The sequence below is a fragment of the Vulpes lagopus genome, chromosome X, assembly GCF_018345385.1.
Source record: "Vulpes lagopus strain Blue_001 chromosome X, ASM1834538v1, whole genome shotgun sequence".
Taxonomy (NCBI): Eukaryota; Metazoa; Chordata; class Mammalia; order Carnivora; family Canidae; genus Vulpes; species Vulpes lagopus.
In genome coordinates, this window is record NC_054848.1 from 102056646 (window position 1) to 102080835 (window position 24190).

General features: G+C 43.6%; 1 protein-coding gene across 1 annotated transcript in view; it reads left to right on the forward strand.

Annotated features, from left to right (window-relative positions):
• The first annotated feature begins 20631 nt into the window (after positions 1–20631).
• ARHGAP36 (Rho GTPase activating protein 36) overlaps positions 20632–24190 on the forward strand; it is a 30603-nt gene continuing 27044 nt past the window's right edge. The window contains exon 1 of the mRNA XM_041741914.1: positions 20632–20689. Coding sequence (XP_041597848.1) covers positions 20632–20689 — 58 coding nt within the window. The remainder of the gene's footprint in view (positions 20690–24190) is intronic.

Genomic DNA, 24190 nt, shown 5'->3' on the forward strand with positions numbered 1-24190 from the left:
GATACTGCCATCTATGATTGGCCCCAGGGTACTTCCCTTTAGGGTTCTCCCATTGGCTTGGAACAGCATGCTGGCATCCAGGGCACCCTGTGGTGAGCAGGCACCTACGTAGGCACCCAGTCAGGCACAGCCTGCTGCTGGGTACTCAGGGGAAAGGCAGATAGAGGAGGAGGTATCAAGATACTCCTTCTGCTTAACTGGTGACGTCTTGGGGGCATACCCACTTCATTCTGTGCCTCCCCCTGCAGGCTGGGCCTGCTTGCTCTCCTGGTCCCATTCCCCAAAGGACTTCGATCCCCAGGTATGGTGGTGACTGGCAACACAAGGGTAAGAAGTAGTCTTTTCTCAGAGTTATTTGCATTGTCATAGGGGATTCCTGAAATCTGAAAAGCTATGATGGTCCAAAGGAATCATAGACTCAGAGTCTATGTGCCAAAAGGGAACTTTGGAATAATTCCCATTTTACATATGAGGAAGAAAACTGAGTTGAACTTAAAGAGGTAATGCAATTATTTGGTCAAAATCATACAACTACTTAGTGGCAAGTCTCTTGACCACAGGCAAGGGTACTTTCTGATGCATCACAAATGAATTTTGAAGTGTGGTATTGTAGGGTAACTTTCTATTGTTTTTCAAACTATAGGTTTCCTGCCCCTAAGAAACTTCTAGTCCCACTGGGGAGCCCTTTCAGATCACAGATGTGGCTTAATTAACTTTCTCAATGAGTTTTTTAGCTGTGTCTTCAGTGGATGGAGAAGGAGGCTTGTGTCATAAGCATTTTTTTTTTCATTTCTCTCTTCTTGTGATTACCAACCCACAGTAGTGAATCGACTGTTACCAGGGCTCTGGAGTCATGTAATCAGCTTCTACATAGGAAGTTGCCCAACTGGGGACTCTAGCCACTAGCACCATGACATTTGAGCCATCACTGCTCAAGACGCAGCAAAGAAAACAGGTATATTACGAAAACGAAAAAAGTCTGAGCCTAAGCTACTGCCACACTAATATGAGTGCTTCATTTTTTCATGCATTTATCCTCCCAATCCCTTTTAGGTTAGAGACCTGGGTTTATTTGTTCATATGTAAGGTGAGCCCCTGGAGTCTGGAAATCCTGGCCATGGGTAGCTGTGTATCATAATCAACAACAAAGCATAAAGGGATTTTTATTGCTCAGTCCAGCCTCCCCCAATTGCTTCTGTTTCCATGATACTTCTGCTTTCTTCATTCTCCTTTTCTTATCCTTTAGAGGCCAGCTTAAGTCCTGCTTTCTCTGGCAGCCTTCCTTTACTAGTGTTGTCCATATCAATTTCTCCCTCCTTTGGATTCATACTGTCTTTCCAGTCTGTCTCAAGAAATGACATTTAATTATATATCTTTCTTTGCTTTTCACTATTGATTTGATTTATATAAGTCTCATCTTCTCAACCAGATTGTAAGTTCCATAAGGGCACGGCACACATCTTATACTTTTTAGTGTGCCCCACAATGTCCAGTGGGCATGCAAATTAGACTAGAATCATAGTTTTTGTGATGACTTAGAAATGCTCACAATATAGTTAAGTGTATTACTCAAAATACAAAATTTTATGATCACAACTTTACAAATAGATGGAAAATAAAAGCAAGCAAGCAAAAGGAAATACATTCATATGTGTGAGAGGTGTGATGACAGGAGAATGTAAAGTTTCATGCATTTACCTAATTTTCAAAATTTTCAATAAGGATGTTGTATTACCCTCATGAGAAACAATAAACATTTTTTAGAAGAAAATTATAGATTTGTGGGTGCTGAAAAGTATAGCAGGGAGAGATCTTAAAGATCATGTAAGTTCTGTCTCCTTGTTTTAAGGTTGAAAGACTTGAGGCATTTCTATGGGCAGCAGTGAGATAGTCACTCATAGTCTCCACTTTCTAGAAGCAAATAGCCCAGTGCCTTGGAGCTCTGAGGCTGAGCCTTCTTACCTTTCCTCAATCCCTCTTCTCCATTAGGTTTTTCTCTCTAGGCATTGGTCCCAGAAGTGGCTGTGTGGTTTTCTCCTGCTGAATTTTCTCATGATTCCATGGCATCTCCTGGGTAGGGGAGCCTGATGGTTTGACTTTGATTCATACTCTAATCCTTTGCTAGCCTTTTCTAGAACTCCCTGCTTTATTTCTGGAGCACCCCAGCACAGCAGGATATAGCAACCCTGCCCCCAGATGACTGGAAATAAAAACACCAAGCTCTACCTTTAAGTAACAATCTAAATTAACTGCACTCTGAGTACTTGCTAGGGAGGGTGACTTCAAACTCACTGCCACCCAATAAGTTTCAATGTGTGGTTGGGAGCCATACTATTTAAGGAGGATCACCTCAAGATACACATAGGCCATTCTTTCCTTTCATATCAGACCCAACAGAATAGCCCTGGGTACTTGCCTTGCCCATTTTTCCTTTCTAGTTAGGCTTACTTTGCCCATAGCCTCAGAGTCCAGAAAAAGGCTTGCTGCTTTATGCATAGGACCATTTGACTCAAGGCAGGCCACTCATGATGTGGTAGCAGGCCTATGTGGTAGATTTTTCTAATAGTGCTCCTCTTGCCAGCAGTGGAATCTAAATTGCCCCAAATTGGGCACTCTTGGTTAAAGCTATGAAGACTATTGTCATATGCACATTTGTCACTTATTTGAGAGGATAAACATATGTAATGTATTGCATAACTCAACCATGCTTCTATCCATCACCAAATAAACATTGGTTTCCTACTATAGATCATCAATCCTTATTTGTACTTCTAAAATGACATAACTGTGAAAACTAAAAACTTTCTCACAAGTTTAATGCTAAAATTCATTTTAACTTACATTAAGATATTGATAGTCTTTATTTGTCCCACCTAGTATGAATATTCATGTATTTCATGACAGAAATATTAATGTATTTGATCATGGGGAGCTATGCCACAAAATGCTAGAGGTATTATGTAATATAGGCAAAGACACAGGATTACCTTGATAAATGTCCCAAATTCTGAATTCTAAAAGACATCTGGCCCCAACGATTTTGGATAAGGCACTTTAGCCCAGTAAGTTCTGGGGGCAGAATGGGGGTGGATACCCTACCTGAGTCCTCCAAGAGCAGAGGAAGCTGTACAGTGAAGCTGTACAGTGAAGTGAAGATATTAAAGTATTTGAAGAAGCAGGGTTTGCTCAAGGTCAAGCCAAGGAAATCCAGTTGGGTCACTCAGTCATTGGCCCAAAGAACATGAACAAGGCTGGAAATAAAAGACAAAATAGAGACTCAGGAGAAAGAATTGAAATGGAACAAGAATAGTTTAAAAATGGGAGGAATGAGAAGGAGCCTAGATAGCAACAGGGATAGTATCTCTGAGTCCAATTGGTTGACAGCTGTTTAGGTTCAAGTGTGGGTCAGGCTAGGTATAAAGATGGAGGGTTGTAGTAGATGGATACAGAGAAGAATGAGCCACAATTTCTATCATCTGTCGTCTAAAATATAGGATCCTATTGCTGGAAGCAAGATACTGAAAGGATACATACAACTTGGGATCAGAGTCTGAGATAAAGATTAGTCTTTGGCTTATAAAGAAAAATGCACAAATCCTAAGTGTACAGCTTAGTCAATGAAATGCCCCTGTTACCTATCACCCAGTCAACAAATAGAATATTATCAACATCCCCAATGACTGATTTGTGCCTGCTCCATAACATAATCACAACCCCTATCCTCTCTCCCAAAGGTTACAACTACTCTGACTTTTACATAATCACTCTAGGTTTTAATTTATTCTTGTTCTTTTTGGCATGCATCTCTAAGCACTATAGTTTTATGAGTTATTAATATATATATATATATATATATATATATCCTTATGTCTGGTTTCTTTCATTCAATATTATGTTTGTGAGTTTCATCCATGCTGTTACATGAAGCTTATTTTGTTCCTTCTGATTGTTGTATAATATTCCCTTTTGTAAATGTGCCATAACTTATATATCTATTCTACTGTTAATGGGCATATGGACCATTTTCTGTTGGAACTATTGTTACTAATATTACTGGGGATATTTTTTGTTTGACTTTAGTGCACATGTGCATGCATTAGCAGTGGAATTGCTGAGTCATAGCGGCTGTGTATATTCTACTTTGGTAAATGATCCTAAATAGCTTTCCAAAGAGTTATACTGGAGTGCCTGGGTGGCTCGGTTGGTTAAACATCTGCCTTTGACTCAGGTCATGATCTCTGAGTCCTGGGATGGAGCTCTTGTATCCAGTTCCCTGCTCAGAGGGGAGTCTGCTTCTCCCTCTCCTTCTGCCCCTCTCCCTCATGTGCACATGCATGCACACTTTCTCTCTCTCAAAATAAGTAAAATCTTTTTAAAAGATACAAAACAAATTATTATACACCAATTCACATTCTTCTATTGCTCCAAAAGATTACCAACACTTATTATTACTAACCTTTAAAACTGTAATCATTCTGGTGGGTGTGCAATGATATCTCATTGTGGTTTAATTTGCATTTCTCTGGTGACTAATATGGTTGAGAACTTATCATATGTTCTATTGGCCTTCTGGATATACTCTTTCATACAATTTCTACTGAAGTATGTTGTCTACTTTTCCTCTGCCTTTTCTAGGGGTTCTTTTTGTTTTCCATTTGTTGGGGTCCTTTATACATTCTAGCTGCAAGCTCTTTGTTAAATGAACTACAAATAAATTATCCAACACCATGGATTTCCATTCAATACTTTTCAAGCCTCATTTTTTCCCTCTAATTTCTATCAGGCTCCCTAGGCCCACATGACCTCCGTTTTGCTAAGATCTTAAAAAGCTCACCCAGGCCCTGGGGGATACCTCACTAATGCTGCAGAGCTGTTTCTTCATATTCCCTACATTTCTCCCTCTGTCTCCCACTGATCTTCCCTATGTCTTTCTCCCTTCTTTCCCTCTGACTTTGCCCATTCATAGGGGTTTGCTTATTATTTACAAGATGAATAGAAACAACCTTATATCAATCATGGTACCAAGACTGTCAGATTTGCCATGTGGTACTCATAGGCCAGAAAATCTTCACTCTAGAAAACACTTGGAGATCATGTAGTCCTCTCTTTAACGATGAGAAATTGAAAGCTCAGAGAAATTTGAAGACTTTCCCAAGGTGAGAAATTAAGGGATTGCCCAAGGTCATACTGCAAATTAGAACTAGAACCCAGGTCTCTTACATCCATGTCCCAGCCTTTTCCACTCCACTATGCTAAGAAAGACCAGGGCACACAGCTGCAAATTGACAAGAATGTTTTTTTTTTCTTCTGAAAATAAATGCTGTCTGTGTCTGTGTAACAACGTAATCAGTAGAGACTATGGCTCATGTCTGTCTGGACCCAGGTTGAGAGATCACATCACCTCTGCTACTTTCCCATCTCCTGGCTGTCAAAGCCTGAAGGACAACAAATGGCTTGAGTAATGAGATGAGTTAAGATAGTGTCTCCCACGCTGAATTATGTGCCAGTTCCAGGACTACAGGATTCTGCCACAATCCATTTACACAAGAAATTAAATTGAAGATCGCAATGTAATATTCATATATTAAATCCTGGCGGACAATCAAAGTAATTAAGGCCAAATGCTCTGAATCATCCTGTGGCATCACGAATATTCTATTGCTGGGTTTTTAGAAGGACTTATTTCTACAACCAATTATCTTGGAAATCATTAGGGCTCCTTTGGAATGTGAATAATTTGCAAGCCACCATGGTACCCAGTACTCCTAAACCCCTTTGCTCCATGGGAGAATTCTGCTAGAAAGGGGTGTAGGGTAGGCAAGGAAAGTCTGATTTTAAGAAGCTGGAGTTAGGGGATAGGAAACAGTCTCTGACCAACCCCTACATTGTATTGTTTTTTTTTTTCCAAAAGAAGTGGATATATTTTATCTTAAATTGAAGCACTTAAACTGATGCAGCTATTGGGATAACCCTAACCACAGACTGATCTTGCTGTGTAGCTCTGTGGCTCTTACAAATACATGCTACTGGGGGATCCCTGGGTAGCTCAGCGGTTTGGCACCTGCCTTCCGCCCAGGGTGTGATCCTGGAGTCTCGGGATCGAGTTCTGGGATCGAGTCCCTGGGCTCCCTGCGTGGAGCCTGCTTCTCCCTCTGCCTGTGTCTCTGCCTCTCTCTCTTTCTCTGTGTGTCTCTCATGAATAAATAAATAAAATCTTAAAAAAAAACAAATACATGCTACTGATTTTAAAAAAAAAAGAGCTTAGGAAACAAAGAGGGCTCCATGTAACCCCATAGTAATAAATAGGGATGACTTTCAGATCTCTCTCCACTCATGGGTCACCTCATCTCTTAAAGCTTCTCCAACTACCATCATCTCTTAATACTTGTTCTTCACAGCTTCCCTTTGTCCACACTTCAACTATACAGCACTTATTATAAAGTCCTCAAGTTATTTGTTAGTTCCCCTCCTCAAATATATGCCCCTAAAGGAAAGGGGCTATGTCTGAATCTCTTCAGTGACCCTACACTTACCCAGTACAAGCTTCAGGCAAGGTGCTTGGTGTGTTGTTGATGTATGGATGAAAGACCAAATAAAGAAATGAATGACCAAAGATACAAACCCAAATGTATTTCTGTTTGGAAATTATAGGGCTAGTGTTATGACATCATCAAAGAGATGTATAAATCTTTTTTTCTAGTAAATACCTCAATTCTCTCAAAAAAAAAAATCAATGCTCTCAACAATCACTGACAAATGAAATCCCATCACCAAGAACGTGTAATTAAAAGATTAACAAAAAGCATTAGGTTAATTTGTACTTTTTGGAGTTGTGCTTAGAAGACAGCCAAGTTATTTTACCTGAATTACAAGACTTCTATGTATCTTGAATACAACACACAAAAAAGGTTTCTGATTCATCAGTTTTGCCAGTGGGAATAATTAAAAGTATGCATATACTCTAATATTCCTACCAAATTATTTCTTCTCATAAATATTTATCTGTAGTTGAAGTTTGCTGATGTCGGGACGCCTGAGTAGCTTAGCGGTTGAGCATCCGCCTTTGGTTCAGGGCGTGATCCTGGAGTCCTGGGATCAAGTTCCGCATGGGGCTCCCTGCATGGAACCTGCTTCTCTCCCTGCCTATGTCTCTGCCTCTCTCTCTCTGTGTCTCTCATGAATAAATAAGTTTGTTGATGTCGAGCAGCATCAATATTTTTCAACTAGACCTCACATACAGGCATACCTCAGAGATACAGTGGGTTTCAGCAATAAAGCGAATATCACAGTAAAACAAGTCAAATGGAGTTTTGGGTTTCCCAGTGCATATAAAAGTTATATTTACACTATACTGTAGCCTATTAAGTCTGCAAAAGCATCATGCTTAAAAAACAATGTACATATCTTAATTTAAAAATACTTTATTGCTATAAACTGCTAGCCAAAATAATTATAGCAGTAATATCAAAGATCACCGATCACAGACCATAACAAATAAAATAATAATGAAAAATTTGAAATATTGTGAGAATTACCAAAATATGACAAAGAGACATAAAGTGAGGAAATGCTGTTTCAAAAAGCAATGGTTTTGATGAACTAGCTCAACACAGAGTTGACACAAACCTTCACTTTGTAAAAGAATATAATATCTCTGAAGTGCAATTAAAGTGCAGTAAAATGAGGTATGTCTGTATTTGAGAGACATTTGACTATATCTTATTCACTTCTGTATCCCTAGGTGTAGCACAGAGATTAACACAGAGAAAGCACTCACTGTAGAATGAATGAATAGTAAAGCGAGACAGAAACTCTAAGGGATGTTCTCATCACCAAAGTAGAGCTGCACAAAGCAAGCCCCATTCACTTAGGTTCTCTGTGATCAGTTGGCAACAGTATCCCTGAACGCCTTTCTTTAAATAATTTTCTTAAAGTAGTCTATACCCCATGTGGGGCTCGAACCCACAACCCCAAGATTAAGAGTTCCATGCTCCACTAACTGAGCCAGCCTGGCGCTTCCCAATCCCTGAGCTTCTAAGCCAACCTCACCCACCCATCCAAGCATTATGCCCCTTTCAAAGGCAGCTATATGACCCCTCCATGTATCCAGTACAGGCTAGGGGGTGGATGCAGTCTGTGTGTTAGCCCAAGCCAGATGAACACACCAACAACCATCTGTGGCTTTCCTAGGAGGGCATCTTGATCCTGCGTGTCTCACATCATCATGGGTCTACAAGTCAGTGTCAGAAACTGTGCCAAGAAATATTGATACTGCACGAAATCAATAACCTGGGGCCACAGCTAAATATTTATTGGGGCAGACAGTGATGCCATGTTTGCTCGGCAAATTCAATCAAGGTTTGTCCAATTACTGAGGGTTTAGATTTGAACGAATTAGCTCTTTGTCATAGAATCCTAGAATGTCAGAGTTGGAAGGACCCTTAGATCTCATCTGGCCCTGTGTAACTCTGAGGCTTTCAAACTTTTCTTTTGCAAGAAACACCTTTATCCAGTGAAATCTTATGGTGCTCTTCTCATTCAAAGGGGGGTGCAGGTATTAGATCCTCCTGCCTGGCCTCCACCTCTCACCTGGTTCATACTGCAGAGAAGAAAAGGAAAGTCTAATAAAGTTACAAATGATCATGGAATACTTGGCGGGGGTGGAGGGCATCCTAGTCTGGGGAAAGAATTAAGGCAGGCCTCAAGTATGTCCTAGCCACAGGACTTGATAATCTACCATCGAAACTCATGCCTGAAGGGGCTCTTTGGATATGGCCATTTAAAATGGTTAGGGACATCTGTTCCCTGGGAAGGATGACACAGTAACTAACAGACTCCTTAGCAGAAGTGATTTTATTTAAATAAAACACATTGCTACCAACTGTCACAAAGCCCAGAGGGAAATCCTGAGGGCAGAAGACACAGGGAGGTAAATTCCCTTATTAGGTACTTCTGGAAGGCAAAGAGGAGTGAGAGGAAGAGTGGAGTAAAGGTGGGAACCTCCTCCTCCCACCCTGGCTGTTGTCTGCTTCTGCACCTGTCTGGTCCTGCGTCCATCTTTTCCTGTGTCTCTGTGTCATCTTCTGCAGCAGGGTATCTTGTTCCTTATCAATTTCTGCCTATGCCCATCCTCATGTTCAGGTTGGCTCTGCCGATACCTGCCTGTGTTACAAATCTTTTAGCACCTGCATGCCTATTTGCCTCCTCAGAATGTGTCTCTATGTCTGTCTGATTTTGCCTGCTTGCATGCATGCATGTGTGTGCATGCATGTATGCATGTGTTCTTCTATGTGCTAAGCACTCTGTATCTGTGGCTTTTATTTCAGTGGATAATTGTCATGGCGTTTCTGGTTCTGCCTTCAGTGCTTTACCCCTCAAGAATGGTGAACAGCACAAGTGAAGGAAGGGAGCTTTCGAAGTGAGGAGGAAATCCCGGCTCAGTCTCATTTTTGATGTTTCTCTACTTTCTTCACCTATCCCCCCACGCCGCCGTTTGCCTTTTTCTTTCTTTCTTTTTTTTTTTTACTTTTTCTTTCACTCTCTTAATCTTACTGTTTCATTTTTCTATTTCTTTAGAGTCCTTTCTGATTTCTCTATTTCATTTCTCTCCTTTCTCTTCTGTTTCTGTTTGTTTTCTCTCTAGTTTTACCCTTCCCCATATATTTAGCTTTAAAAAAAAAAAAACTTTTCCTTTTTTCTCTTTTCATCTTTTGTGCTTTCTTTTTCCCAAGAAAGCCTCAGGAGAGAGAAGTTGTCCTTTTTTGCCCTGGGCTGGGCTGTGGGTGGGTGAAGTTCATTATCTGTCTTCTCACTTATGGGTGAGTGTGGTCATGGCTGCTCCCTGGAATCTAACCCAAACATCATTGTTCCCTGCCCCCCCCCCACCCTGTCTGCAGAGTCACACTGTGACTCCAGCCGCTGCTTGCATTCCCCACACGTCCCATGCAGAGCAATGAGCCCCCAGGTGTGGTGGGAGAATTCATCAGCTGCTCTACAGGGCTAACGATTTACTCCTGAGAAATAATCCATATCCGGATAATGGATCACCCCGATTCCCTGAGACCATTTGTCTTGGCACTTAAATGGCATCAGAATCCAAGGGCAGAGCCAGAACTCTATCCCAGGTTCATTGGTAGATGAATAGATTGGAATAATAATGTTAAGGATTATGACCAGGAACACTTTACATTTGTACGGTGCTTTTAAACCTTATAAATTTGGAGGAGATTAACCTTCCTTGGCTCATCACTTTTGAATCCCACACACTGTGGACCCTGCTTGCAAATTCAGAAGTAGGGGCTTTTAAGTGACTCACCCAGAGTCATCTAACCTGTTTACTGGCAGAAATGGGAGGAAAACTATTTCTTTCTGGCTTTCTGCGACTATTTCCTCTGAATGCTAGCTGATCTCTGAGTCTCACTGTTCTTATCTGGAAAGTGGAAGCCAATACTGAGAGACAATCTACTGAAGAGGTTCGTTGTCAGAGAATTTGAATCCTGAGCTTGAATTCTGGTTATGCATTAGCCAGCTTTGTGGCCTTGGGCAGGTTGCTTACTCACTTACAACCTCAATTTCCTCCTCGATAAAATGGGAATCCTAATAAGGCTTTCCCATAGGACTATTATAAAAATGAAGAGAGATTATGCATGTAAACTGCTTAATATAGTGCCTGGCTCATAGTAAAAGCTCCATGAGTGTTAGCTATGATTATTACTACTGCCTGTCTCTTTGTAGGATGCTGAGCATACTCATACAAATGCATGAGAAAATTGGTCTGGGGGAGGGGAAGAGATAATTGATGAGCCAGCTTCCACAGAGGTGTCCCTGAGGCCACTGATGGGGGAAGGGACCTGGAAGGGGGAATTCAAATGGGAGAAGGAGCTAAGGGATCTGCTTGGGCTGGAAGGATTGTGCCGGTTCTGGGGTACTGGGAACAGACCAAAAAAAAAAAAAAAAGGAAGAAGGTTGGGGATCTGTGTTCAGTCCCTAGACCTGTCTCAGCATCATGTAGCTCAGCAAAATCTGTTGCTGGCCTTCAATTCCCCCAACCAGTGTTTCCCTTCTCTGGTCTCAGCTGTCAGTTTCCTTGGGGTGATTCCCTTCCTCAAAAGCTGGACAGAGGACTTTTTTCCTTGTCTGGGGAATATTGAAGCCAAAAAGATTTAGCAGAAGGCCAGCACAAACTAAAACTAATGAAATCTTGCACAGAAGCCTTTTGCAGAAATGGAAGTTCTCTGTACGAATAAATGTAAGAATGATTATTAATATTCCCAATAATAACAGTAACAATCAATCTTTAGAGCTCATTCTATGGAGTGTGGCTGCTAGAGGTTGACACATCATCTCAGATGGTGATAAACATCCCCAGGGTCCACCTGCACACAGAATCACAGCCTGCATTCTTCTCCCGCTTTACCGGGACCTCATCCTCCCAGAGTCACACACATAATTCAGCATTCAGTGGAACCACTCTGACGCTAGTGAGGCTCCCTGGAGAATGGATGCCGTGTGGGGGCGGGGAGTGTGGGCTTCTGACTTCAAGCTGCGGGAAGACGAGGAATTGATACATCTCCTAAGCACCAAGGGCTCAATTCCTTGGGAGATGAGAAGGGCTTTGTCAAAGCCTGTTGGTTTATTAATAATTCTCTCAACTGAAGAGAGCCCCGTGCTTATCAATTGACAAGTATTCAGTGAGAACCCTGTGTGGGGGATCTAAAGAGGTTTGGCAGAGCTGACTATGTGGTTGAGGAGATAGACCACAGACATATAAAGATCATTGACAACACAAAGCCATCCCTTTAACAAAGAGATACAAGCATCTGGAGTGAAGTGAAAAAATATAGGATCCAGAGTCAGGAGACTTGACATCACTTAATTCCTTGGAGCCTTAGTTTCCCTATCCTCTTGGAAAGGCAGCCTACTGGCATTGAAAGAACATTAACTTTGGAATCAGACCAATCTGACTTAAAATTTCAATTACTTTACAGACTAACTAGGGCCCCTTGAGCCAGTTACTTTACTCCCATGGGACACAACTCCCTTATGTATAAATTGGGGTATAACAGTAGCTCCTACCACACAGAGTGGTAGTGAGTACTAATTGAAGGCACACACGGAAAGCACTGAGCATAATGCCTGGCACATGGTAATCACAGAACAATCAGTTCCTGTTATTATAATATGCAGGGGGAAAGGCAGGGAATGTTTGGAAACAGAAGGGTTTTATTTTCCTTTTCAGCTCTTTATATGCCTGATATTACGTTTCATAGGAATGCAAACTCAAAAAAACTTATATGTAAACAATAATTATGATATCGCTGTGATACCTTTTATATGCCTCCCCAGTATTGCTCACTAAATTTGATATGATCAAATTTACAGAACAATGAAATAGCAGAGGAGGTAAATTATGTACTCCTTGAGATCTTAGGTATCTCTCTGAGCTTCAGTTTTCCCATCTGTAAAATGTGGCTAAGAACAGCTACTTCACAGGGTTGTCGTGGAAATTAAATGAAAATGTGTAGAAGGCATTTGTACAAAACAGGTAGAAAAATAAGGTTAGCTCCATTCCCCTGCTCTTTTCTATAAAAATGGGAATAATAAAGAATCACCCTCATTGGGCTATTATAAGGAGGAAGCCAGGTAAATATACAGGGAATGTTTGTAAACTCTATGACCCCTAATACCAGCCAGATGTTTCTTTCTTTGAGGACAAGAAAAGCACTTTCTGAATATAGCCTGGTCTTCAGCTTTCAGACATGCACACACAGCCTGCTGAATATGTCATATTGGCTTTACTGCCATTTGATCTGGCCTCAGCTATGGCCCTTCTTCTCAAGCATAGCTGCTCCCTGGTCTTAGGCAGATACAGTTCTTGTGACTTCTCCTTGCCTTGCCCCTTAGCTTATAGTCTGACAACTGTCTTGGGATTTGGAGAGTGGAACAGCAGGGCAGTTACAAGCTGTGGGTGGTTGAAAGTAGAAGAGGATTCTGGGCCCCAGAAGGCAGGCGAGGGGGGCCTTGGGCTGGTGCCAGATCCAAAGCAGCTTTGCAAATATAGCCAGCCCTCAGCACCTTCTGTCCTGGGGCCAGCTCTAGTGCTCAGATATGCATCCACAGTGCCCAGGAGGTAGGAATGCAGGGAAGAAAGACAATCACTAGACAGGGTAAACTGGGGCTCTGGGTCTAAAACTGAGTCCCCTTTTAACACTTGAGTTGTTTAGTATTGAGTTATAGTGAGAAAGACTTGTAGGATTGACAAATGGCAATTAACAAAGGAGATGATTAAAAGTGAGAGCAGCTACAGGCTGAGAAATGTCAGACAATTCCTTCTTGCATTTTCCTCTCCCCTTCTCCCTCCTCTTTTTCTCTTTTCCCTTTTGCTCTTCTCCCTTCCTCTCCTCTGCCCTCTTCCTGCTTGCTCCATCCACCCCCACCCACAGCTACTGATGTGATTTCTCATGATCTACAGTCAAGTGCCATTAATCCCGACAGGCTCACGAGGGTCCGCTAAGCTGTCCCATGAACCAATCCTGTAAGCAGACAGACTAGGGGAAGTGGCAGGCAGACCCCCTACCCCGCCCCTTAAGGGGTAATGGAAGCTAAACCAATGAACCAGAGTGGCTGCCCTGCGAATGATCAATAAATCACTTGGGGTCCAAGAAAGATGGGAAACTCCTCAGCCTCGAATCTTCGTGGTGCATGAGCCACACAGGCCTGGATTGACTCTGCTTTCAAGGTACCACTCCCGGATTCCATCCGGCCCATCTCAATTTCAGAGGGAGGTCATTCATTCCAATAGGATGTGACAGGTGCCATCTTCAGGCGTCTGGCTCTGCTCCCAGCGACAGGGACTGGCGCTGACTGCAAATCCCCCGAGTGCCATGCTGGTCTGAAGAGAGCAAGCCCTAGGATGAGCAGATGACATTTCAAGAGCCCATGAACCCAAGGTGGGATGACAGAGTGATATAATGGACAGAGCCCTGGACTGGAAGGCTGGACACTTGGTTTCTAGTCCCATTTCAGCTACTAACTTGCTGGGCAATGTTGGGTAAGTCACTCTCCTTCCCTGAATCTCAGTGCCCCCCACCCCAATCTGAGGAGGTTGGGCCAGATTATTTCTAATGACACTTCCAGCCCTGATAAGCAAACCCTGAAATTTTTTTAAAAAATCTATTTTTGGAAAAATTCCATCTCAAATTTTTGGGGGATTCCTTCTCTAGGGCATCCATTCAGCTGCTTTGCCACGAAATGCATCACCCTAAACTCCCACTCAGCACACATGGCCATTTCCCAGCACCCAAGCTCCATCTAAGACATCAAGACCACTCATGGGTCCTGCCTGTCTCTCTTGCTGAGCTAGTTCTGTGCTTGATGCTGGGCCCTTTTAATGGCATCCTGAGGTGGGACCCTGTAGGAGGGGATGTGCCATTGACACCCAGATTTTAGCATAAGCAGATAGAGTGGCTACCTAGATGGAGAGATTGCCCCCCCCCCCGTTTACATTTTCAAACTTTTTAACATATAGTAAAATTGAAAGAATGGTACATAAATACTTGTACGTACCCTCATTAACAATTTACCATGTTCTCTCTCCCCCCCCTCCCCGCTTCCTCTCCCTCCCCTTGCTCTTGCTCATGCTCTCCCTCTGAAAGTATATTGCAGATACCATAATACTTCTCTCTTTAATACTTCAGCATATATCTCCTAAGAATAAGGACGTTCTTAGACGGGAAGCTTTTTTAGGGGCTCTGTAATTCTCAGCTAGGGGGATGTCTTTAGTCTCTGATGTGCAAAGGGGGACAGAAAGCAAATGAGGTCTAAAGACCAGATTTCAGTATGGATATGGGTAGTGCGAGAAATAGCCAAGCACAAAAGAAGGAGGCACAGACAATGGTTCAAGTACAGTGTCCAAATCTAAAAAGAGAGAGAGAGAGAGAGAGAAAAGAAAGAAAGAAAGAAAGAAAGAAAGAAAGAAAGAAAGAAAGAAGAAAGAAAGAAAAGAAAAAAGAAGAAAGAAAGAAAGAAAGAAAGAAAGAAAGAAAGAAAGAAAGAAAGAAAGAAAGAAAGAAAGAAAAAGAATGACCATGGGTGAGTCACTACCTTTCCTTGAGCTTCGGTTCCTTCATCTATAAAATGGGGATTGTGCTAGTCTCTGTCCTGCCAACCTTCCAAGCTGTATGAGGTTTAGATGTGAAAATAGATTATGAGAGCACACTGGTAGCTGCCACACTTAAACATGTAAAGGCAAGTGATTTGCAGAGATGACCTTCTGAGCAAGTGAAGCTTAGGTTGGAAATCTCTGTTAACATATGGAAGTGGACAGTCCCCCTGTTCAGCCCCCAATCTCTTGTTACTGGAAGCCCCAGAATTTTCATCTCTAATGGCAATCTCAGTGGCTCACATCTCTTGCTGTTTTTCAAAGACATAAACACACATCCAAGTTTTTCTGGTTGTTTTTTCAGACAATTCCATTTTCTCATATTGATTATGGCACAAAAGTGAAAGATCACTTTTATACTTTTTTCTTCTTCCTGGTGTTTCTGTGCTCCCCCTTATTTTCTACTATTCCCCCCAACCTTGTTAAAACCTCTAGAGTTGGAAGATTGTCTCATCCTGCCCACCCCTAGCTCAAAGAGCAAAATGCTTTACAAAATTAAGTGAGCATTTGGGATTTTAAACTTGATTTTATCTTTTCATTCAACCAGAGGGGGTATGTGTGTGGGAGATGCACTTGTCAACTAAAAGCAATTTCTCTGCCTCCCTGGGGACTGAAGCGTAATCGTAGCTCCGTCTTTCTGGTGTCAGGATGAAACTTGCATTTCCCTGAGTGGTGTCAGCACACTGTGACAGACAGCTCCTGGGATCTAGTGAGGGGTACTGGAAAAGAACGGGGTGGTGATAGGAGGGGGGAACAAGATCTGGAAGCTGGTCCTGGCTCATCTCTCATCCTCTCGGTGCTTTGGGCTAGTCACTTACTGTTTGTTTGTTTGTTTGTTTGTTTTTTTGCCTCAGCTTTTCTAACTAAAAGTGGGAAGAATTATCTCCTATTTCTACCTCATGACGATAGTGCCAGGACCTTGTCAGGCTTTGGTTATATGAAAAGTTTGGAAGCAATTGAGTTCTGGCAGGAAAAGATGTGCTATGGAAGCAATGTATCCTAGGAGTGCTAAGTAGCTAGAAAGGAACTTCCAGTTTTCTTTGTATAATCTCATTTGAAAAATGAGGAAGCTCCCCCCCCAACCCCTGAGCCAGAATTTCGCTATGTTTACCAAGAACCCAGATAAATCTTTCCCAAACAGAAAAGCAGAGAGGCAAAGTCCTGAGGTCCTAAGGTTAATAGCCCCTTTGCAAGAGCACATATGATCCCTATGTACACCACGTAAACCTTCTAATGGGACTCCTCTAAAGGAGGTGCTGGGAGACAGGGTTGCCAATCTGCTAATTCCATCCACAGGCCTGGAGGCAGAGTCCCTTATCATCTCCCTCCTAAAATTGCGGAGCCTTTCATAACAACCTGTTGAGGGAGGTGAGCAGGGGTTGGGGATCCCCATTAGATAAAGAGGAGCCTGGTGCTCAGGTTGGGTAGCTGACCTACTTGGGCTCATCCAGCCAGTAGGTCAGGATGCCCAGCCTCCCCCTTCCCACAATATTTGAACTTTACATACCACGCTCTTTCCACTGTACTTCAGCTGTCTTTGTGTGACACAAGGAACCCAACAAGTAAGGAGTCCAAATGAGGTAGCCAGACTGAAAAATGCTATATAGGCATACACCAGGGTTCTCAGAAAATCCAAATGGATAACTTTTATGGAGTATGCTCTTTTTGCCACTAGTCCCCACTGAGTTTTGAGGTTTGCTCAATTTCTCCTGCTATATATTTACCCACACACCAAAGGGAAGTAGAGTAGGGTGAAAGGGATCACATTCCCCAGATGGCTGCCCCAGTGCTCCTTGTTGCTGGAGTACAATGAGGAGACACCATGTTCAAGGGTTCTCAGGGAAAGATGTCTTTCCACTGTACCAGAGTTTCTTTAATTTTATTGGATATAAGAGCCCCTGTGGGGAGCTTGTTAAAAATGCAGTTTTCTGATACCCATGCCCAGAAATTCTCATTCATTAAGTCTCGAATGGGGGCAGGGAATCGGCATCCTTACAGCACATCCAAAGTGATTCTGCTACATCTGGTCCAATGGGCCATATTTTGTGAAACTCCAACTTATGACCAGCTTTCATTCTTGAAATCTCATTTAATTAACAACTGTTCTCCTGGGTGACAAGTGCTTTTGAGTTTCAGGGAAAAAAAATAGGAAGGTTTGAAGCCTTCCTTCTCACAGTCAACAAGCCCCCAGCTTGATTTCGTCATCGTTAAAATATCCCAGTTAAAATATATTTTCTTTCTGTGAAAGACCTCATGGTAGACAATGACCTAAGTAGAAGTAAGGAGCATGGTGCTTGGCTTTTAATTGGAATTACAATGAAAGACCCTGCAGAGGCTCTATGCCTTGCACTGTTAGGGTGAGGGCAGATATACCCAACAGGCCCCTTGTGAGTACACACCTTAGGTGAGAGGTTGCAGGTTCAGGCTAGCAGGCTTCTGACTGCTGGGGGAGGGTGCTAAGGGCCTCTGCATTCTTGGGAAGAAGCAGTAATAACTGGTTATGTGCCTCTGCACAGGAAAGAAGTCCTGCATTTTACTCACAGAGCAACTTTCAGCTTTTTTCTGGGTCTCCAAAGTCAGCCCCAGTGCTCTGCACCAATAGCATGACCCCAGCTTCAAGGCACCAGTCACTCCCCTAGCCTTTCTTCAGCACAGACAAGGTTACAGATTCTTTTCTATAAGTAGTGTATTTTAACTCCAGAAATGATATATGTTTATTAAAGAAAGTTTGGAAAATACTAAAATATGGAAATAATAAAACAGTTAAAAATTGCCCATAATTGCATTGCTTAAATACGATCAATATTAAGATTCTGGTGCGTTTCCTATTAGCCTTTTTTCCCCTATGTATAAGCTTATTACTTATTTGTACTGTTTATATAATAATATGCATACATTTTGCATGTTGATTATTTTTCATTTAAAATAATCATAAGTATATTTTCAGGTTATTGTATAGGTTTTCAAATTATACACTTAAAAACAGTTGTGCAATCATTCACTCAGTGAACCAACATTATATACATAGCTCAATATCTTGCATACAAAGAACATTTGATAAATATTTGTCGGAAGAGTGGATGGATTGATAGATGAATGCATTCCCCTTTTATGTGACATTTAGTTAAGGGTAAAGATTTTCAAAGGAAACTGAACACTAAGTAATTAAGTGGCAGAGGAGGTGGGTAAAAAAAAATGCTAACTCGAATGGTTAAGTACATTTTCTTGAGAATTCTGAACTTCTATTTCTCCCTCTTTTTTCCCCCAAAGAGTTAGCCTTAGTTTGGCTGGAACCTGTTCACAACCATCAATATCCCCATTTGGCAGATGAGGAAAACCAAGCTTCAGAGAAGCTTTCTAAATAATTTTCCTGCAATTACATAGCTAGTACATAGCAGAATTGGGCTTTCAATCTAGGTTTGTAAGGATCCTTAGCTTTGTTCCTTTACCACATCATATCTTCCAGAAAAAGGCAACAAAGGCCAGCTGTCATGAGTTTGTACCTCTAGTAGAGCTATCCTGGAAGCAGAGAAACTTTAATTATTGAGGCCCATTGGATTGGACTGAGCAGGCAGCCGCCCCAGGAGGGAGCCAAACAAACAAACAAACAAACAAAACAACAACAACAACAAAAACCTACCTCATTCATCTGGAAAAAAAAAAGAAACCCATTGATGCCATGACAAAAGCTGGTGGTGATAAGCTCATGGGAAGAAGTAAGGCTGAGATTTCAATATCCAAGGCCTGAAACTGGACATTTCTAGATGTCAGACTTGTTTGGCTTGGATGACTGGGTATTTGTACAGCAGAAATTGGTAAAAGAGCAGGTCTGGTGAATGTTTGTTGTCTTTGATTGCTTTTAGAAAACAGAGAAAATTGGAAATGATCTTAAAATTGGTGCAAAGGCAGGGAGGTACCATGTTTCCCAGAAAGGAAGGAAAATGAGTGGAAGGAAACCCTTTAAACTCTGACTAGACCTCAACTTTGCTAAGAATTGCATGACAAAGTACAGGTGATTCTTCCATTTTATGCACCCCTTCTGCTGCATTAATGCTAATATCAGTGGTTAACAAAGCAAATGTAATAACTGCTCTCCCCAAAGGACTTGTGATTGCAGTTTCCTCTCCTTAGGCCTGCAATCGAGCTATTGGAAGAGGATTTTTCATATTTCTTGCTACTTCCTCACTAGAATTTTGATCTACAGAGCCCCTTCTCCCAGCGGAGAAAAACAAGGCACAGAGTCACGTCTCCACGACTGCCAATGGAGGATTGGGGGAGAAATTATTTTGGGCCTCCGGACTTAAGCAGCTCAGGGCTGGTTTACTACTACCAGATGCCCCTAAACACTGAACCCATTATGGTACGTGCCCCCATATGTATTTAAAATTTAAAAATACAAAGTCATAGGAGAAGTATAATAAAATCCAACATAGTACCACCACCCCCATTGAAATATCAAATATCAAATTCTTTCTAAAAATAAATGTTGGTGCCCCTCCTATGCCAGGGCCCTGAGCAAAAAGTATAGGCGGCAGAATCTGTAAGTCAGTGGCACCTGGGGGGCACTCCATACTTACATATACTTGACACTGCGTTCTTTCATCTCACTTGGAGTTTAATCCCCTAAAAACGAAGGTTCTCAGGAAGCATAGCATCTCCCTCTTCTCTGAGGGAGCCGCAAAGGCAAGGGCAGTAAAATTAGTCTCAGCTTTGGGGCTCCTTGGGTGGGTGAGGGGGCAAAGCTCTTTTCTCCTACTCACATTCTTGGTTCTGTAGAATGGAACAGTGATTTAAAATCAGATTTGGAGCTACTCAGGACTGAGGTGATGCCTCTCCTAGGACAGAAGGTTCTCAAGGGCTGAGGCGGTTCCTTCCCTTCTGATTCAGGGCTCCTGGGGCAGACACCGCTTCCCCACTAGACTGGGTCTCCCCAGGGCTGAGATGATGTGTCCTCGCCATCGCGGGTATTTGTAGGGCTGGGATACAGCCTCCCTCTCAGATCTGAGGCTCCCTGGGACAGGTGCACCAACTCGCCTACAAATTCCAGCTCCTGGGGACAGGCCCGCTTTTACGCACCTGATCAAAAGCTCCTGGAGGCAGAGACCTCCCCTCCCACTCAGATTCGGGGCTCACCGGGGCTGGGGTGGCGTCTCCCCTCAGACTCGGGGCTCCCCGGGGTAGGGGCAGGGTCTCGCCTTCAGAGGGAGCTCCCCGGGACAGGAGCTGCATCTTGGTCTCCCTCCGGGTGGGGGAAGGGGCTACGGGACCAGCGGCCTCTCCTCCGGAGGGAGGGGGCGCTCCCCTGAGGCCCTGCCCCCTTCGTGACAAGCCCGAGGTGTCCGGTGACCAAGACACTCCGAGCTGGGTGCAGGGTGCGGCTCAGGGCGTGGTCACCGGGGGCTACTTAGGGCGGCCCTGTGCGGGGACGGCGCGGAAGCCAGCTGCCAGGCGGCCGGCACTCGGCGCGGGTCATGGCGTGGATCCTGGACTGCCTTTTCGCCTCGGCCTTTGAGCCCCGCCCCCGCCGTGGTGAGTTGGGCCCACCGAGTCTGGGGCTGGGGCGCTCGGGCCCGGGGCAGCCCGCGGCCACAGCCCCGGCTGGGCGCCCTGGGGCTTGGCTCGCCGCCCCCTCGCCTCCCTTCCCGCTGGCTTTTAGCTAATTGTTCCTGGCTCCAGGGACTGCCCCGTCGAGGCCCCGCATAAATCACCAGCTTTGCCGGGAACCGCGAGCAATCGCGCTAATGGCCCGGCGGGACGCGGGGTGAGCGCGGGGGCGGAGCCGCTGGCTCACCGGGCGGGGAGACGGCGGAGGCCTGGGGCCCGACGCGCCACCCCGCAACCCAAGGGCCCTAAAGCCCCGAGGGGGAATGTTCCAGGCTGCGCGGCCAGGGCCCAGGGACGATGAAGATGAGGGGGGGAGGGAGGTCCTTTTGCCCGAATCTTGTCCCTAGCATCCCAATCTTAACTACGGAGTATCACCGTGGGCCTCTTAGAGTCGTCGAATTCAACCCCTTCATTTAAGACATGGCGACATTGAAGCCCAGAGATGGCAAAAGGCCTGCTCAAGGTCATACAAGGAGTCGGCAGCAAATCTGGTTCTGTTGAAGCCCTGCCAACTGCCCACTGCCCCAAACTGCCCAGGGGCGGAGGCTTGGGGTCTTTAGCCTGGGTCTTTACTTGGGTGCTTGAAATCAATTCTAGGTTCCCCTTTCCCTGTGGAGTTGAGGCCATAGATGTGCAAAGATCACAGCACGGATCAAAATATGTGGGTGGCATTTCACCCCTTTCCTGGAACTGCTTCTATAATGCACATTTTTGAAAACCGATTTTTTTTCCTCCTTAAAGTTTCAGAGGACTGTTTGTTTCTTTTTGAAATTTCCCGGGAACTGTTTGTTTCTTTTTGAGATTTCCCGGGACCCCTACCCACACTGTCCTTCACTCCCCCTTGGAAGGCCCCACCCCTTCCAGGCTGCCACCTGCCCCCACTGCCACCTGTTTTTCCATAGTCTCCACCTCCAAAATCTATATTGGTGAGAGTGCGTCATTGGTCACCAGCCATAGACAAAACCTGGGGCTGTCTCCTCTTTCCTCTGCCCCCTCACAGGCGGGGGAGGAGAGGCAGGGAGAGGGTGGGCCTCAACAACTTATTTCAGCAAAAACTTGTTTTCAGTTCTTGTCAGCCTCAGCACCCTGCTGAGAACCATCCCAGGAGTCTGACTACTGCTGAGGGATTGCAGCGTGGTTAGCAAATTCAAGTATAGTCTCTGGCAAGCCACAAGATCTCTGAGAAGGAAAGATATCTGCATACACACAGAGTTTAATTTTTTGTTCTTTATATTTGTTCAAGTTTATGTGATCCTAGTAAATTGGAAAAAAAAGGGGAGGGAGTTTTATGAATGCCCTTTAAGGCCTTAATGGCCCAGGCACCCTGTTGGAGAAAAGGAGGGAGGGGAACTATTCCACCCCCACCTGGCCTACAAGGTTGTCATGTGACTCCAATGAGATCATGAATAGGAAGTTTCCTTTAGGAATAACCCCATTGGGACTGGGTTAATATCACACAAGAAAGCCCATCCCTATCTAAAGACATCCATGTCTATTTAAATTTGAAGACTTTTCCTTAAATGGAACCCAAATCTATGTCCTTCTGGCCCTGGCACTGACCTTCATGATCCTTTCACAATGGAAGAGTGCCAGCCCTCCCCATTCCCCCACCCCCACTCACCCCTATTCTTATGCAGGCCAAACCTCCTCAGTTTCTTCATCTGTTGGACATGTGACATGGCTGCAAGTCTCCTACCCGCATCTAGCTGCTCTTCTTTGAACATGTTCCAAGTTGTGAATGCCTAATGACCTGGCCAAAAGAGGATTTCCAGCTGTGCCCCTGTAAATATAGTCCTGGATGGCTGACTTCCCCTCTTTTGGAGGCCTACATGACACTCATGGTACACAGATACTTAGTCATAAATATGCACATACGTACACATTCCCACACCCACACATGCCCACATTCAAATCACAGATGTACAAACACACATGCTTCACTCTCATCGTGTGCTTTTCACACACAGTACAATATACCCATATCACAAGTGCACATCCTACACACAAATCTCACGTACATACCACACAGTTCACACAAATGGTTTATTCACATTGGAAGTACAATTTCACAATTGTACACACAATTTCAATTGAAGCTACCTTTTTTTTTTTTTACAGTCAAGCCAAGTTCTTTTCAGTGTCTGCATTCTGTATTTAGTTGGTGTTTGAACCCAAGTGTGAGATCTTAGATTTGCTACTGAATGTCTATTCTAGTGAGACGTGTCCCCCCACATATGCCGGTAGCACGTCACTGCCCACACCAGCTCCATTACTCATAATAGCAGCCAATATACGTGAAGCCCTTCCCAGGTGCTGGGCCCAAGGTTCACTCCTTTACATGTATGATCTCATTTAAGTCACAGGACAGCACTCTGCAATAATTAGTCTTTGGGTACAGTTTTTTTTTTTTTTTTTTACCAGGTAAGAACCCATTCATTACTCTCTTCCCTGACCAATGCTGTGCAATATGAATAATAACTATTCATGTGATTGTACAACATAACTATTGATATTCTGTAGGGCTATAATTTGCCATGGGTGCCTCCCTTCAGATATCTTCATGAAATCCTCTGGAGTCAGAGGTGGAGGGAAGTAGCTGGCCACTGGCTGGATAGAGTAGGGGGAAGTATTTTAAATGTCTCTCACCCACCCACCTCCAACTTTCTCAGAAGACAGTTGGTATATCAGAGTAATCTTTTGACAGTGGTAGTGGACAATGGACAACCATATGAAGACATCTGGACGAGGCATCATGGAGATTTGGGAAGAATAGTGGCCCAGAAAGGTCTTTTTACCCAGGGAAAAGGGACAGCACGATTGACCCACTTGAAATTCTCTCTTCCAGTTTGCTCTTGGCATTGGATTTAGCCTCAGACAGTTGAACTTCTGTAAAGCAGCCAAAACTCTAAAGCTGAAGGGACCCCGGGGCCCACTTTACATACAAATTTGATCTTTTCTTGGAGATGGGACCCAATCAATTTGCTAAGACCAGGCCCAATTCAGCTGTAACAGGATTATTTTTTCAGAGCTGGGGCAAGTTTGCCAGTGCAACATCTCACTCCCTTTGTCATGTTATCAGATGAGCACCCCCATTCACCAATGGTAGGACTTCCCAAATTCCTTTGTAAATCATTTGTTTGCACCTCAAAAGACATTTTCCCATAGGAAAAAAAAATGTGACAGCTCTCAGATTAGCCACTTTACCCACCATGAGGTTTAAAGACAGAATCTGTGCGATGAAAACTGGCAGAAAATAATACTCTTGCAGAATGTACCTCAGGCTCCTCCCTGAGGGTGATTATGGCAATGGTGCAAGCAACATCATTCCTTTATTCATGCTCATCTACTAAGACAACCTAAACGTACAAAACTAGTGGAATGGTTAAACAGACTCTACGATGTACCACTTGTTAGACTAGTCTACAG